The sequence below is a fragment of the Ooceraea biroi genome, chromosome 1 (assembly GCF_003672135.1).
Source record: "Ooceraea biroi isolate clonal line C1 chromosome 1, Obir_v5.4, whole genome shotgun sequence".
NCBI lineage: Eukaryota > Metazoa > Arthropoda > Insecta > Hymenoptera > Formicidae > Ooceraea > Ooceraea biroi.
This window is the reverse complement of record NC_039506.1, coordinates 4,583,950-4,599,712: the sequence shown is the minus strand read 5'-3', so window position 1 is coordinate 4,599,712 and position 15,763 is coordinate 4,583,950. Positions and strand designations below refer to the sequence as shown.

Sequence of the window (15,763 nt, the reverse complement as noted above, 5' to 3'; positions counted from 1 at the left end):
GTGATTATATTTTCCTTTTATAACTAATTTTACTATTTCTATTTTGTTCTTTGTATTTTAAATATTGTATTTCTTTGCCTTATGTGTGCAAAATGTACTGGAAGAGAAGTTTTTTTCTCGTTAACAAAGATTGAAGATAATCCAAAATGGCGAAGATATTGTACAACGATAAAATTTTACGGTCATTCCATGAAAATGCTCCTGGTAACGAGGAAACTCGCGTGTCAAGAAATGTGAAGATGTTTCAAGAAGATGTAACTAAAAAGGAGAAACCAAGTCGTTGCACTTTACAGCGACTATTTTCTTGCAAGTGGAAGTCGCCTTTCGTATTGATTCACGCGACGAACTGAACGATACAGCTGCACGAAGTATTTACGGCATTTGCGGCCCTCGAAGCAGTGGGTCAGCGCGATCCGCGCGAACTTTGACCCCTGCAAGCCGAGATGTGCTATTTGTACTTCCGGCAATTCTTTCACCCACCTGGTGCAGCGTATTCTCACTGTGCGTTACTCGACAACGATTATTGAAACAGTAACGTGCTTTCGATTTACCAAAATCGTAGCATAAATTACGACGTGACTTGACAATCACTTTTCATTTGACAAAAATAAAGTCATGTAAAAATTATTTTAGATTAATTGATCAAGATACATATGCTTTAAGTTTCTCATAATTTTTTCTCTTTTTATCTCTTAAATTGGTAAAATGTGGAACTTAGTTCTTCTTAATTAACGAAAACTTCAACAAGAATCTGGTATCGCACATAACTTTTGCTTTGTTTCTTATTATAAAAAGATTTTATTATTCTGTTTTTTTAGCTCTCTCCTTAGAGAGAGCGCTGACCTCGTTAAATTTCCTACATTTATAATTCTTTGTCACGTAAAATTCATGTAAAATTATACCATTAATAAAAATGCCGAAAATTTGCACATCTACATATTTATACGCTCCTTTCACCTCCACTTTAAAAAGTAGATCGTATTTAATATTTTATTGAAATTTCTGTAATGTATGCCTACGTTTCTACGTATTATGTTGCATATACAGTTCATAGATAACATCTGTTGAAGTGTGTATACATTTGTTTGACCCTCTCTATATATTTTTCTGTGAGGAAGATGCATATGATATCCGCGAATTCTGCGGAATGCGGAATCAGCTCGAGAATCCCGACATAATCGTCATTTACACAAGCACGTTGGCACGTCGATTAATAATTAACTCACGTTCGCGGTCGATCGACGCATCGGGTTGAGGCAGCGCGTAGATTAGGCTCGCCATTTCCGGAATCCCGACTGAGCTACATGCATCCCGCCGCAGTTGAAAGTGCGGCAAGGAGAAGGCAGTGTATCGTGCGAGATAGCCGCCTGATAATTTTATGCCTATTAAGAGCTTCGCTTAAGCTAAAGTTCGCAAGCTTGATATTAAATTTTATTACAACGGTATAACAATATTATAGCAAACACAGGTCTAATGTGTGCCCATAGATTACATATTACTTCCGTTAGCAATATTAACACATATGGAATAACGAATATTTTCATATTAGGAATTTAATTGTAAAGTCTATATATGATGCATAAATAATATAAAGTATATATATATATATACACACACAAGTAAAATACATACATGCATGCATATACACAGGGTGAGGCACCTAAAACAGGCCATCTGAATATCTCGGCTGTTATTGGTGATAGGAAAAAATATGTCAGACCAAACTTGCATGGTTTCGAGGGACACATAATTTGTTCTAAATAATTTTTTATTAGGTGTACGCGTAGAGGTCATATGAAGGTCAACTTCGTTTTTTTAAATGGTATGATATGTTTTTTATGATATGTTTTTTTAATAAGTTCTCCTAAATTACTTTAATATATATATATATATATACAATTTAGTTTTGCTGTTTAAGCAAAATTACGTGTTATACAATCGAGTAACTTTCAACTGAGCAATTGTTTATTCATTTACAAAACTGTGACTCTCACTGTACAACTTTCCCAGAACATCATCGCTCAAGAGAATCGTAACAGTGTATGTCCTTAACTGGGATCGTCCAAAGATAATTTGTGAGAATGTCAAGCAATTGGAGCGTAGCCTGGGGAACCACGGTAACTCGTTTCAGTGTTCCATCGCAATAAGTCCCCAAGCAAAATGTTCGCAAAACTAACGGCATGCAGAACTCGTTTCGAATCACGTATCAATTTAGATAGGAAAAGTGCCAAGTGACTTTCTCGAGGACGGTTTCTCTTTTCTTCTAAAAAGATAGCATAATTAAGATACGCGAACTAGTAATTAACGCTGGTCAACGTGTTGATTCGTTTCCGCGTACAGATATAATTTAAAAAGAAAAAATAAGCTCATTATATACAATTTGTAGATATATTACTATTTCCTACCGAGATTATTCTGGAAATACAATGCACGCAGTAAGCATGCAAAATACAAAAAACTATAAAAAATCTAAGAGTAAAGGAATTTCAGAATCTATATTTTATGATCTTAAGACTTAATTTTCAGTCTAAAGTGTGGTAAAACTTGAGGAACATATAATGCGAGGATTTAAAAATTCCATAACTTAAAAGAATTAAAAAATATAGATATCTAGATATCTGTTAATTCGTGAATCAATCGTTCTAATCATTTTCGTGGATTTAGTCGCAAGAACGAGAATCTCAGCATTCGATAATCCACTGATCTGATGATTCGAACATCGGATACATTTGTAACGGGAACACAAGTGTTAGTAACAGCACGAAGCCAACATAATAATACGCTTCGCGCAGGAAGACGCGCGTACGCGTTCGCCGGCCGTGCGCGGTCTCCATCACGGATTCATCGAACGTATAATGTGCCCCTGGTGCAAGATCCTGTCGCTAATGTCGTGATAATTAAATCACCGGCGATCTTTACGACGCTCCTGAATATCAATCAGTCAGCCAAGCACAATGATTACATCTCGTTAACGATCACTCGTGGTGCTGCACAAGTGACATTAACCACTCTGCGTGTGTTCCGCTCGCTAGGTGTTCCGCTTAGACTTACTTGGCTGAACGTACACGAGATAAGTATCCTTGAAAAGTATAAACAATCCGATAAAATAATAAGCTGGCATTACGGCAAACTTACTAGTCGGTAATTGAATTCATTTGAATATCAAAAGAGATGCCTATATCGATACATAAAATTGTCGCAACAGTGGTTTTCATTGTCGAAATTGATGTGGCCATATTATCTTTATTTTTTATATGCAAATTATTTGACACTTTCGGCCAACATTCCGCCCAACATGTTTCTTAATTTTGTTTTGTTTCGTTATATAATTTGGTTGCACTATTGCTGATGCTTCCCAAATGTAAAAGTTTCAATTTCGACGTTTACAAAAAAGTTATTCCAAAACAATATTACGTTATATTAAAATTATGAAATCGATAAGATTTTACGTTAATAAATACAAGAAGAGTAGAAAAGTTTAAAAGCCACTGTTTGAACAGTTACCTGCATCGCAGTTCATTATTCATCGAATCAAGTGTATGCGTTCACGGCTCTCTAATCATGTCGATTCCCGCCCGGAATACGTGTATCACATGCTAATACACCTACTTTTCTCTCCTTCCCGTTCTTCTCTCTTTCTAGATTTGTCAATTGCATCTTGATTTTTCGGATCAATTATTTCACTTAAATCATTCCTCCTTTATATCATTAAACCGCTTTGTTCGTTTTCTGCTTAAGCGATCCTGGAGTCGTCTGTATTACCGGCGGAATCGGTGATTTTCCTGCATTTTTCAAGAAATATATCTTTTTATTGAATTCACAGAATGAAAAATCCTTTTCCACGATGAAAGTACGCACAATCATGTAGTGTGGAAAATAGAACTTAACTTTTCAAATGGAAAAAAATCACGATTTTTATTTGTTTTCCATTTGGAAAGTTAAGTCCTATTTTCCACACTACATTATTGTGTGTACTTTCATCGTGGAAAAGGATTTTTCATTCTGTGAATCCAATAAAAAGATATATTTCTTGAAAAATGCAGGAAAATCACCGATTACGCCGGTAATACAGACGACTCCAGGATCGCCTTAACAAGTTCTCCTAAATTACTTTAATGATATCGTGCACCAAGCGTCACCCAAGAATCTATCTTTGTATATCTTGCAATCAATAATGATAATCTTTAAAGAGATTACGCTAGAGATCAAATAAATTTCATTTATTTGCCTATCTTTCTCTTTCCTCCCCGCGTAGTACTCGCGCGCGTAGAATATTTCTCCCGGCAATAATTAGTCTTCTCGGGAAATGAAGATCGAACCGGATCCTCCGTTAAGGATCGAAGCATCTGCCGAAGCGACGTGCTTCCGCCCACTTTAACCCGCATTCTCGACTCGTGATGCGCATTCTGCGGTATTAGCATGAGCTATATACCTTATTAATCTCGATCCGTGGAGGAGAGAGGTCCGCTCGCGCGCGGATCTACGCGATTCTACACGACGGAAGTCCCGCGAGTTGGAAATGCATCCTTCGCACGGGCTTCCCGCGTAATCCTGCGCGACGCCGCTCTACTCGCGCAATTAAATCCAACGATATCTCAGGAGATTACAAGCTACCGGCGTGACAGTCGCGCGTGGTCCCGCGCCACTGAATCTCGTGAACGGCACAAAGTTTGTCGGCTTGGTAGTTCACGATATACAACGTAACTCCGAAGAAGCGGACGCCGAGCGGAAGGGATACGACCGACCGAGCTGGTCGAAGCGAGGAGAAATCGCGAGTTCCGAGTTCCAGGTTGCCAGGTCCGTTCTCCTTCCTCGAGAAGTGAAGGAGGAAACAACGTTTCCCTGGAAGCGCAGGTGTAACTTACGATTAGCTAAACGAGAAGTTCGTTAAGTGGGTCGGATCGTCAGAGAGACAAAGGCTTTGTGAGAGAGAGTTAATTATGCATTTATGGAAATGAGAGCGAGGATCATAAAAGAGTTTTCGACGTGCTGTTCTGAATGACGTGACGACGATTAACGACAAGTTCCCACGCGAATGGAAGACAGAGATCTATTGTCTCCGAAGGTAGACGCTGCGTATTTCTTTACGAAAAGAAGCAGTACGAAGCCTCGATAAGACGAGCGATGCTGATTGCTACCGAACGGCAATCTCATCCCGAGGATCTTCGCTGACGATCACGGCGGGACTTTTCGCGCGTTCCTGCCGCGAATACTATTCGAGTACTAAAATTGCGACAACGACGCTGTAAATCCATCAACAGCCTCGACGCCGAGCATCGTCGGCACATCTGTTCCTCGTTATGGAACACGAATGTCCTAGTAATTGCGATTAATTCGTGCATACGATGTTATACGAGTCTTAGGAGTATTCGCGGAATGTGCATTTAGCTACCTGCGCTAGTGAGAGAAGAATTAATATACAATAATAAAAAACTGATTCATATAATAAATTTATATAAATTTACAACAAAACCATACAAATACGTTACAATAAAACCACAAACATTACCGAAATTCAAACATATAAGTTTCTTTGTGTTTTGTCAGTATTGTTCTAATAATTTTATGTTATACATATATACATGTCACATTAGAGTTCATTATTTTATTGGCACGGATAAATCGAACAGGCACAAATAAATTGGCGTAGGTGGAGTTGACTTGTTGAGGCATATCCGACTGTAACTGGGGAATTAATGCGTTATGTGCAGCGGTAATAACGACAAGCATGGTAATGCACGTGACAAGATCGATAATGAATCAATTTTCATCCGCCCAACGTCGATTAGCGTCTACTGCGTAAGACGCAGATTCAAGCCCGTCCAGCGTAGGAAGATATCTCACCATGGTCGCTACTTTCTCCTTATGTAAGATATATCGTCCGCGAATAAAAATGATAGATCAAGCAAGCCGGCTCGTGCACGTAGTTCGATTTTATCTGCGGTGAAAATTTTGTGATGACCTAATTAACATCGGAGAGAATCGTTCAACGTATTTAAGTAGCGAATTTAGAGCAAGAGCGTAGCTCTATAAAATTATTTCATCCTTAAGTTCGCACGAATCAACTGTATTTAATCACAATTTTATTCAAGAGTCTATTAAAGAATTCAGAAGAAGCCTGGCGTAGGTTTGCAAATTGTAAAATTACTTAAAATATGGAACTGTTATTATTTCTGTATTAAACTGTAATTATTTATTAAACTATACATTATGTTTGCAAAGCTACTTGCTTATGATGTATTTCATTAAGATCTTAATTCAAATTAATAAGATTCAATTAAAAGTTTAGATAAAATTGAAAAAATGCTTAAAACTTGTAATTGCGAAATACATTACTGCTATAATTATTTTCTAACTTTAGCATTCAGTTTTACTTAATTGCATTACTGTACATTTTTCCTCCCTCAATATTATATCTTTATGACTATCACTTAAAAAGAGAGAAAGAAACTAGTTCCCTCGAGTTAGCGCCCACTAATCTCGGCAAAGTCGACACAATCTTAACGAGGTATTGATTAAGCGACCCATTTATAAATATGACAGTGTTAATTACAAGCATTATATCGATACAGCGAATCGGATGCGCGCACACGTGACGCGGCGAATTAATGGCGGTCCCGATTTAGCCGAAGTCCCGAAGATGAGACAGAAGGACGGCAATTTCTTATGTGTCAGACTCTAGCTTTTAACGCGAGGCAATCGCGTTTACCGTGTAACCATTGGCGTTTGATTAAACTGAGTGATTAACCGCTAACGACCATGCACTCGACCGTTTAACATAAATCGCTAATTTTATAAATCCAATAACACTGCGCGTCGACATATGATTCATTAGCTGATTGAATTTACCAAATGTCGACAGCGATACCAATGGCAAGTGGAAATTCAGAAATATCCGCTTTGCTATTAAAATTTAGGAATTCCTATGTCGAGTAGCTTCTTATGCTCCATACATGTAAAACCGGTGTCTGACATTTTTACGATCTATTATTAGTTTACAGCCGACTTTTATTTATGCTCTTCTATTTCTATCTTAATCATTATCGATAAGCTGTTTTACAAACGTTCAAAAATTTAAGATTATTGATTCGTTCTCCAATCGAGAGGCACCATTATCGAATTTGATTATCTCGGCACGCAAGTCTATATGTACCAGTTACATCGAGTAATTAAAGTTTTTATGTGCCCGTTAAAAAACCAATTTGTTCTTGAGACATTTCAATCTACAGAGAAATGGCTCTTAATATCCAATTTTTTTCAAACATTCTTTCCTTGATATGATTTATATCCTCTTCTCGCGTCGTTAATGAATGGCGTTACGCAAAAATGTTATTCCGCCAAGTAAAATATTGTTCAATAAATCAAATTGCTCCTGCTAAATCTCGTATCATGCTGATCCAGCAAGATATGCACCTGCAGATTCATTTCACTCGAACCCCCCGAATTAACTGATCATTTTTGCGTAACATCGTTCGAGTGACGATCGCACACAGTGAAAACAGGCGCGACTAAACAGCCGGGCGCGCTCGGTGCGTGTTGCAGGACGTGGTACACCGCGCGTAACCGCGGCTCTCGTGGGCGATGGCGAAGGTAGGTTGACCGCCACCCCGGTACACAAGGAGAGCATCGCCGCGAGGAGCAAGGAGGATCTCGCGCAGGAGGCGGCTCTGGTCTTGCAGCAGGCGGGCACCCACCACTCCGTGGCGCACGACAACCGACGCAGCCTGCCCGGTCGCTTCAGCACTCTGCCGGCGCGTCGTAACAGGAAGCGTCCCGAATTGCCGATCGATGTGAGACCGCGGCGGGGCAGCGAGGAGATCGGTGCTACGACCGTGAGCGGCGCGGACCTCGGCACCCCACGGGCCAGGAAGAAGCCGCTCGAGAGGAGCGCCAGCGATGCCAGCACGAAGAAGCTGAAAGGTTCGCTCACGCGCTTCTTCTCGCCCAAATCGGAGAGACGGCACAAGCCGGTCGGCCGGAGCGCGAGCGACGCCGGCGCCTGGACGCGCAACGGCGCGCAGCGCAAGCGGAGCGGCAGCGAGAGCGAGGGCTCGCACCTGAGCACCGCGAGCCAGCGAGCGAAGAAGCAGCTGTCGCCGATAATCGAGGCGTCGCCCCACGTCGATCAGCAGCCGTTCCACTTCGGCGCCGCAGATCGCGAGAATAACAACCGACCCGAACCGAAGAAGCCGAAGAAGCAGGAAGACGAGCGAATGAGTCCAATCGTCGGCGATGCTGATGAGGTGATATCACGGAGCATCGACGCGAAAAAGACGATTGAGGAGACGACTGAGATTATTGGCGAACACGCCGATAAAGCGACCGGCCGAGAGGCCAAGGTGATCGAGCACCACATATTCGTCGAGGGCAGGGACGACGAGGAGAAGAGGGAGACTGGTGATCGGAAGAGCGCGGGGACCAGTCGTACTCCTTCACCGCCGAAGGACTCGAAACGCGGGAGAGACGAGGTTGACGAGACGAGCGCGAATAGTATGCTGCATAACAGCCGCTACAATCTTCAGCAACGCAACGAGGAATCCACCATTCACAAGATGATCCACCGATTGTCCAACGATCGTTCACCGCCACCGCAGCTGACCAGGACGATGGTGTCGCCGTCGCCAGGTTTCGGACACAACAACAACAGGCCATTCTCTTACACGAGACCAAACGAGTCCTGCAGCCCGCCGCCGCCGGCGCAGACCAACGTTATTTACGCGCAGGTGCAGCCGGACAAGAAGAAGGCGCAACGCAGCCACTCCGACAGCGACGAGGGTCTCGGCCTTGAAAGGAAGGACTCGTCTCGCGAGAATAGTCCTGCGGAGAAAGAGTACCGCAGGACCGACTACTCGTACAGCAGCGAGCTGCGTCGCAATAACGAAATTAATACCTTCAAGTCGAAGTACGAAGAAGAACGTATGAATGGCAGTTTGCCCTTCGGCAAACACTCGAGCGGCATGAAGGATTTTATCCCGAGGACCAGCGAGACTGCGAGGCGTCGCGAATTCGACGATATTGATCGGCGCCTCTACGACAAGCCCGAGAAGTACACCTCGACCGTGTTCGTGGACACTTCTGGTCGCGGCAGAGCTGATGGTATGGACTCCAGGCGACGGGACAGCGGCGAGTTGCGGCAGAACGAGAGCGGGATCTCGCACAAAACATCCGAGTTGAGTGCCCGACGGGACTTGCTCGAGTCCAGAATCAAATCCAGGCTGATGGCCGACGAGATGTTCGCCGCTGCCAAGAACAGCGCTAACGTACCGGTGAAAAAGTCGAGCGAACACGAGATCATCGACAAGCCGATCGTGCCGTCGCCAGTCACGCCAAACCGGATCGCGTCGCCGAAGCGGTACATGGACACGTACATCACGGAAACGCGCACCAATAGCAACGGCGAGAAATACATCTTCGAGAAGGAGATGCACGAGGACAACGGCAAGGTGTACGGCTACGAAAAGAAGATCACCAACAAAATCCCGGCCAACGGCTATCTCGAGACGAAACCGAAAAATGGCTATACCGTGGAGACCAGAACGGACAAGTACGGTGACAAGTACATCGTGGAGACGCGGACGCATGAAGGTTACGCCGACAACTTCAAGCCGTTCCTTAGTGATCGAAGTCGGAGCAGCCCGGAGGAACGCTTCCAGACCATCAGGAATGGCGGCAGCCCATACAAATCCTCGCACTATCTGTCCGAGGAGACCACCAGGACGACGAATCACATCCGCGGCGATTCGCGAGACGACGAGCTGTCCTCGCCGATCATCGCGAAGAAGCTCAACGAGCGCAAGTTCTCCAAGAGCGACGACTTTCTGGACCGCGAGACCCGTCCGATCGGGCGGGAGACACATTTGCCGAAGACGAAGAAGCCATTCGAATCGATCCGTGGTATGAGCAAGTCGACGCAGCGGCTGGACGAGGTCGGCGAGAGCAACCGAGTGCGAGCACTCAGGAGCGAGTACACCACGAGATCGCACGAGAACCTGAGCAGCCGCGCGGATTACGTGAACGCGCGAAACGCGAGACGCCCGGGTACGCTGATAAACAGCCCGACGATGATAAACGGACGTAGGGAGAGATCGCCGTTCGCGAAACGCCACCTGGACAGCCTGCGCGAGGGCCCGAACGACGATTACGACACCGATATCTCGCAAATGACCAACAGCCAGCTGGAGTCCAAGTACTACAAGGAAACGCGCACCACACACCAGAGATACACGAGCGACGGCAAGCATCCGATCCACGACGATTATGACAGCTCGCCGCCGAGGATACGCACCGACCGCGTTGGCGGCGGTGGCTACAACTCGAGCCGATACGACTCGGACACCACCGCTCGGGATTCGATCCGCTGTGAAACACGCTACGATGAGACATCACGCACCCTGAGGAAAGAGCATCGCAAGCTGGACGACGACCCGAAGAAGCCGCTCCGACGATCGCGCAACCGGCTGGATTACTTCGACGACTCCGACAGTCCGCGGGGGAAGGTGTCTTCGGCCAGCAGCCGGTTGGAGACGTTCAACGAAGGTCCGACCAGGCCGCCCAGGACGTATCACGAGGGCAAGTCGAGGCACGCGAGGCAGGAGACGCGAACGCACACGGAGCGTCGTCATCGCGAGACCAGGCTGAGCGATCCGGATCGCAAGGATCGGCTAGCCGATTCCGGGATCGAGAACGATTACCGAAGGGACTCGCAGGAGGCGGACAGGCGCGAACAGCTCGAGTCCGAGGACGAGGGCTTCGTTAGCCGACAGTTCATCAAGCACGAGCGACGGCATACCGATCGTAACATGAACCTGACGCCCGAGCAGCGCAAGTACGACAAGTACGTGGGCGACTCGAAGCCGGCGTTGGTCACCACGAAACCACCCTCCGGCGCCGCCGACAAGAAGTACGAGAAGAAGGCGGCGAAGAAGAGCGGCACCATGAGCAAGGTCAAGCAGCTGTTCAGCAAGAAGGAGAAGAAGGCGAAGGAGGAGAAGGGCAAGAAGAACATGAGGAGCGGCAGCAGCGGCGCCTTGACCGACGACGAAGTGACCATGAGGTATCGAGAGTATCGCGGCTATCAGCTGAGGAGCGCCAAGAGCGCACGGGATTTGGGCAGCGACATCAATCAGGTAAGAGAAGTCTTTTTTTTATTTGTTCTCTTCCGCGCTCGGTGTGCGAGGTTAACTAACTCGGGGTTAAAGCCACGGCCGAGTACGGGGTTACGTCGACGATGATGGCCGGGTGATTGATCGATTTTGGCGTCCCGGCTCTCTCGGCCAAGTGAATCGGGCCTTAAGAAGGGTCGATGGAATCGCGTGGATGCACTTAATGTATTTGTTGGAAAAAAATGCTATACCGGAAATTTTCGCACGAGATGCCATAACGGTGAATAGTTAATCATTACCGAAGAAATTATACTATTATTAGCAAAGAATTATTTGCATCAAATAAAGAAAAATGTTGGTTACTTCTTGCAACTATTTGAGAGATCAGTTTTCAGGAAAGAAGTAAAGATCTGAATACATCGATCATAAATCTCGTGTGTGCTCGCGGAACTTTCTAAATCTGAATATTCATTCCGCGGGTATGATCTATCTAGGCGATCATACGACTGCAAGTTCTCGTACTTGAGTCATTCTCGTTACTGCAAAAAAAGATAAGGCCGAGTATGACGTTAATCAGGATGACCGCCGTGCGCGAGAGTCGCGGGGCGTTACGCGATTCCTATTCCGCCGTATTTATGCGATTGTCGCGGATTACCAGCAAGGAGAGACCGTGTTGCCGCGTGCGGTCTCGCTTCCGCGATCGGCCGTCGAATAATTTCCCCCGAGTTTTTCTTTGCGTCGGCTTTAATCCACCGACGACACCGACAGCGTTCGGTACGCGCTACGAACCGGAAGTAGCCGATAATTGGACCCGTTGCCGGTTGTTGCCGTTGCAATTGCGTCACGTCTAACTGTACACCTAGCCGGCGTTACCGCCTAGTCGCGCTGAAAAGCGCGACTTTAACAGGCAACCACGCGGTTATAGGATTACACCGGCGCGCCCACGCCGCGTGAACGCGCTCTTTTCGGAGTATCTGTCACGCGAACGAGCCGCGCGACAAGGCAACGCGACACTCCTGCGACTCGACTCCGCGGAAGTGCGTAGACTCCGGCGTGCATGCTAAAGTTGCTCGCTTGATCATATTTATGACTTTTGATCTCGGCACGCATAATCTCTCGCGTCACTCGCGCCACGTAAAAACGATAATACTCGTTTTTAATGTCGTTATAGTCTTTGTGAACGTTGATAGAATTATTGGACAGAAAATTTATGGAAGTTGTAAACTGTAGAGTAGAATTTCATTATACGCACGATGAAACGCAGGTTTAAAGTGCTTTGCGCAACGTCGGATGAGAAATCTAACTGCTATCAGTTCTAACAAAAGATAAAGGCTCGATTGCTGATTGATCGTGCGCGAGCGAATCGATTATTAACGTTTGTTTACCGAAAACTAGTGCTTAAGGATTTGATTGATTTTTGCGTAACACCATTCATCTTGGGATCGCTGAGTCTGATCCATTTGCCACCGCGACAATAGACAGTTACGAATGTTATTGTTAGGCTCGAATCGGTGCAAGGCACGATGGGCTCGTCGATCTCGCGAGTTAAGCGGGATAGACGTTACCCCATAACGGAGCTTTCGCTGTCGGACGTCGCCGGGATCCCGTATGAAGAGTAATGATACGGCGTTCGCGAGCTATCATCGACATAAAAGCCCACTGCCTCCTCTCTTGGGAAATAAGTCGGAGCCGCGAGACTCATCGGACGTAACATTTAACCCGAGTGATAGATAATTCTTCTCTCGCCATGGCCCGAGGAGAGATTTTTCCATGCAGTAAATCTTCAGACGATCGTTATTTCTCGGTTGCGCAACTTGCCGGGACTCGGTTATTCAATTTCGCGACGTGACAGTTTCACGCGACGCGTGCCATCAATAAAGGATGTGTCTCTTGTGCTTCACCTATGGATTAATCGATTAATATGCCGATTATAATCGCCGCCCATTTGGAATACTCGATCTGATTGCCGCGATAGCGGCCGAGCGTTCACAGCACTAATTTAACGATGTGCGGCATATAAAATACAGGATGATGTACGAAAGATAGTGCATTTTTCCGCTTCGCGTATTAATTAATCGATTAATATTCCAATTACCGAGACCGTTTGGAATACAGAGATCAGTCTGGTCGGCCGCCCTGCGCAAGCGCTCTCGGCTCTAATTTCTCGCGATCCTCTAACTCGATTACGCGCCGCGAGCACGTGTTATTAACACGCGTTCTCGCTGCACCGCGCTCATCCGAACCGATTTACCGCGAGTCGCGCGTTACGGCCGTAACGATTTGCGGTATGGTCGGCGAAGGTCGCGCAGTTGCGGCGGTGATAATGTTGCAAGTGAACGCACGAATATAAAATATCGACACCATTATCTAATTAGACGAACACGCCGTAAATAACGCTTAGTATATCACGAAGCTGCTGTTGCTGGAAGGGGGAAAGGGAGACGCAGATATCGGCTGCCCCGGTATTCGTCCCGTGTTTTGCAGCGAGCGTTTTCATCGCGAGAATCGTGAGAATCGCCCGTTGATGACTAATGATGGCTCTCCCGGAATGTTCGCTCGCAATACTTCAACGAAAAACTCACGTTAGTGTTATAATAAATGTTGAGTCAGTGATTCATGTATTTTTAATAGGTTCTTTCAAAATACATTGAATATATATTTAATATATTTTTGTTCAATAAAAATTTACGTTTGTCAGTTTTCTTTCCTGACGTAAATTGGCTAAAGATATTTCGCAACACTCGTTACTTATTCCTGCCTGCTCTAGAAAAGGAAATTTTTATTATATTAGACGAAATAACAGATGTACTCAAAGCAGTGCTATTCAAACGCTCGGGATTTTATTGATTTCTGGCCCACGCCCAGGACAAATCGGTGCGTTGTCCGAAAGAATTGACCGAGACACTACGCGGTAACTCGCCCAAGATCGATACACGTGCCGCGGGAGGCGTTGAATAGCTCGTAGGCGCGACCGTGTCGGTGCCATCGCTATCGAAGAGAGATTAATGGACCACAGCGTGCCTTTCGTCGGGCCGAAAGCTGCCGACTCGTGAAAGAAACTACAATGGCAAAGAAGGCGAGCGTGAAACGCGTGATGGTCTCACGGTGGGTCGGCCTACATCGTTACACAACGCGTTTACACGGCGCGCGCGTGCGCACGCGGTGCTCGTGACAGGTGTTCGTGCGAGTGAATTGAACCGGGACGGCGTCTCGATTCTACACACCGTGCGCGAGCTCTAATGATCGTCTCTGGTCCCCCTTGAACGGTGTACACGTTCGATCGCGGGTGTGCGCGAGCCTAAGCCCGTTATTAGGACATTTATCTCGCTGGGCGATCTATTTGTCGGGTCTAATTCGCTCGCACTCGCGGCCGATCGCTCCTATCGCCGCCCGTTATCCTCCGCTCAACCCTCTCGCCCGATCTCTCTCCCCTCGCACGAACGTTGCGTTTTCTGTCATTCCGACTCGAGCACTTTCGCACTTCGTCATTAATCGCGGACCTGTCGCCCTGGGACACGACGAAACCCATTTGCCTCTCCCCGCTGTTCGACGGCGAACACAGCTGCGGCCATCGAAACCGTACCACCGTCCCTTCCCCGTCGTCCTTATCCTTCCTCTTTCCTCTTTCCTCTCAACGAGTTGTACGAATAGGAGCAAATGGACCGCAACAGCATGCACCGACCAAAGTTCCCGGCGGAGACTTCGTTTTCTCACGCTGGGACCCGAGATCTCCTTGCGCAAGTGCGCAGTGCAAAATTACAAGGCGCTAAGTATCATTTTTCAAATGTGAAAGTCTCGACGATCTTTGGCGAATTTGATTACGGTCGTTAATGGTGCGATGTAAGTTCATCTCTGTGTTCGAAATATGTTTTCTTCTCTCATCGTTATTTCGATAAAAATAAACGTTTTATAGAATGAGGTAGGTGCATGTGCATGCCATTACGCTACTCTTCCGTAACTTTATCGCTATCATTAATCTTCAGGGACTGCAATTAAAATAGCGACGCGTCATTTCGCTCATAAAGACATTTTCTAGAGACGATTCATTTCCTCTAATTATAATGAATACGTTGAAATCGGTATACAATGTATAATACACCGAGATGCGCGATTAGTTATTATGCAAAATATTAATCTCGATGTGCAAAGCCCGCATGATTCCCCACTGCGTATCTGCACACACGCACACACGGACATCGGGTGGCTTCGTCGCAGGTGTCCGCGGGCGAATCGGGTAGCGTGTAAAGCTGGACCCGCTCCTGCCGGAGGCTGCGCGCGCGAGATGATCGAGCATTATCGTATCTCGGAACACCCACGCGCGCAGCCGCCGATGGAAAGAGCAGGCAATGGTGTCGCGGCCGACCAACCGACCGATCCACGCCCAGGTGCAAAGACACATGCTCGTTCTCGCGCGCCTTACCCGCCGCGAACGCTCGCGCTTCGCCTCGCGGAGGCAAGGGTGCTTTCGCAATCGCCGGTGTAAAAGGGACCAACGACGTAGCAAAACGGAGAGACGGGGAACGGGATGGAGGGAGGGCCAGCAAGGGCACGCGCAAAAAAGGCCCATTAACTCCACCGTAACCCGGCAGGAGAGGTGCGGATCCCCGCGGCGCGGCTCTTGCCTTATACCGCGCTAATTAATAATAAATGGCCGTAAAACG

General features: G+C 46.3%; 1 protein-coding gene across 2 annotated transcripts in view; it reads left to right on the top strand.

Annotated features, from left to right (window-relative positions):
• The window catches only part of LOC105285989, a 120,446-nt gene that overhangs the window by 15,667 nt on the left and 89,016 nt on the right, over window positions 1–15,763 (top strand). For both annotated transcript variants that reach the window (XM_011350591.3, XM_011350590.2), the window contains exon 3: window positions 7,543–11,126. In XM_011350591.3, coding sequence (XP_011348893.1) covers window positions 7,543–11,126 — 3,584 coding nt within the window. The remainder of the gene's footprint in view (window positions 1–7,542; window positions 11,127–15,763) is intronic.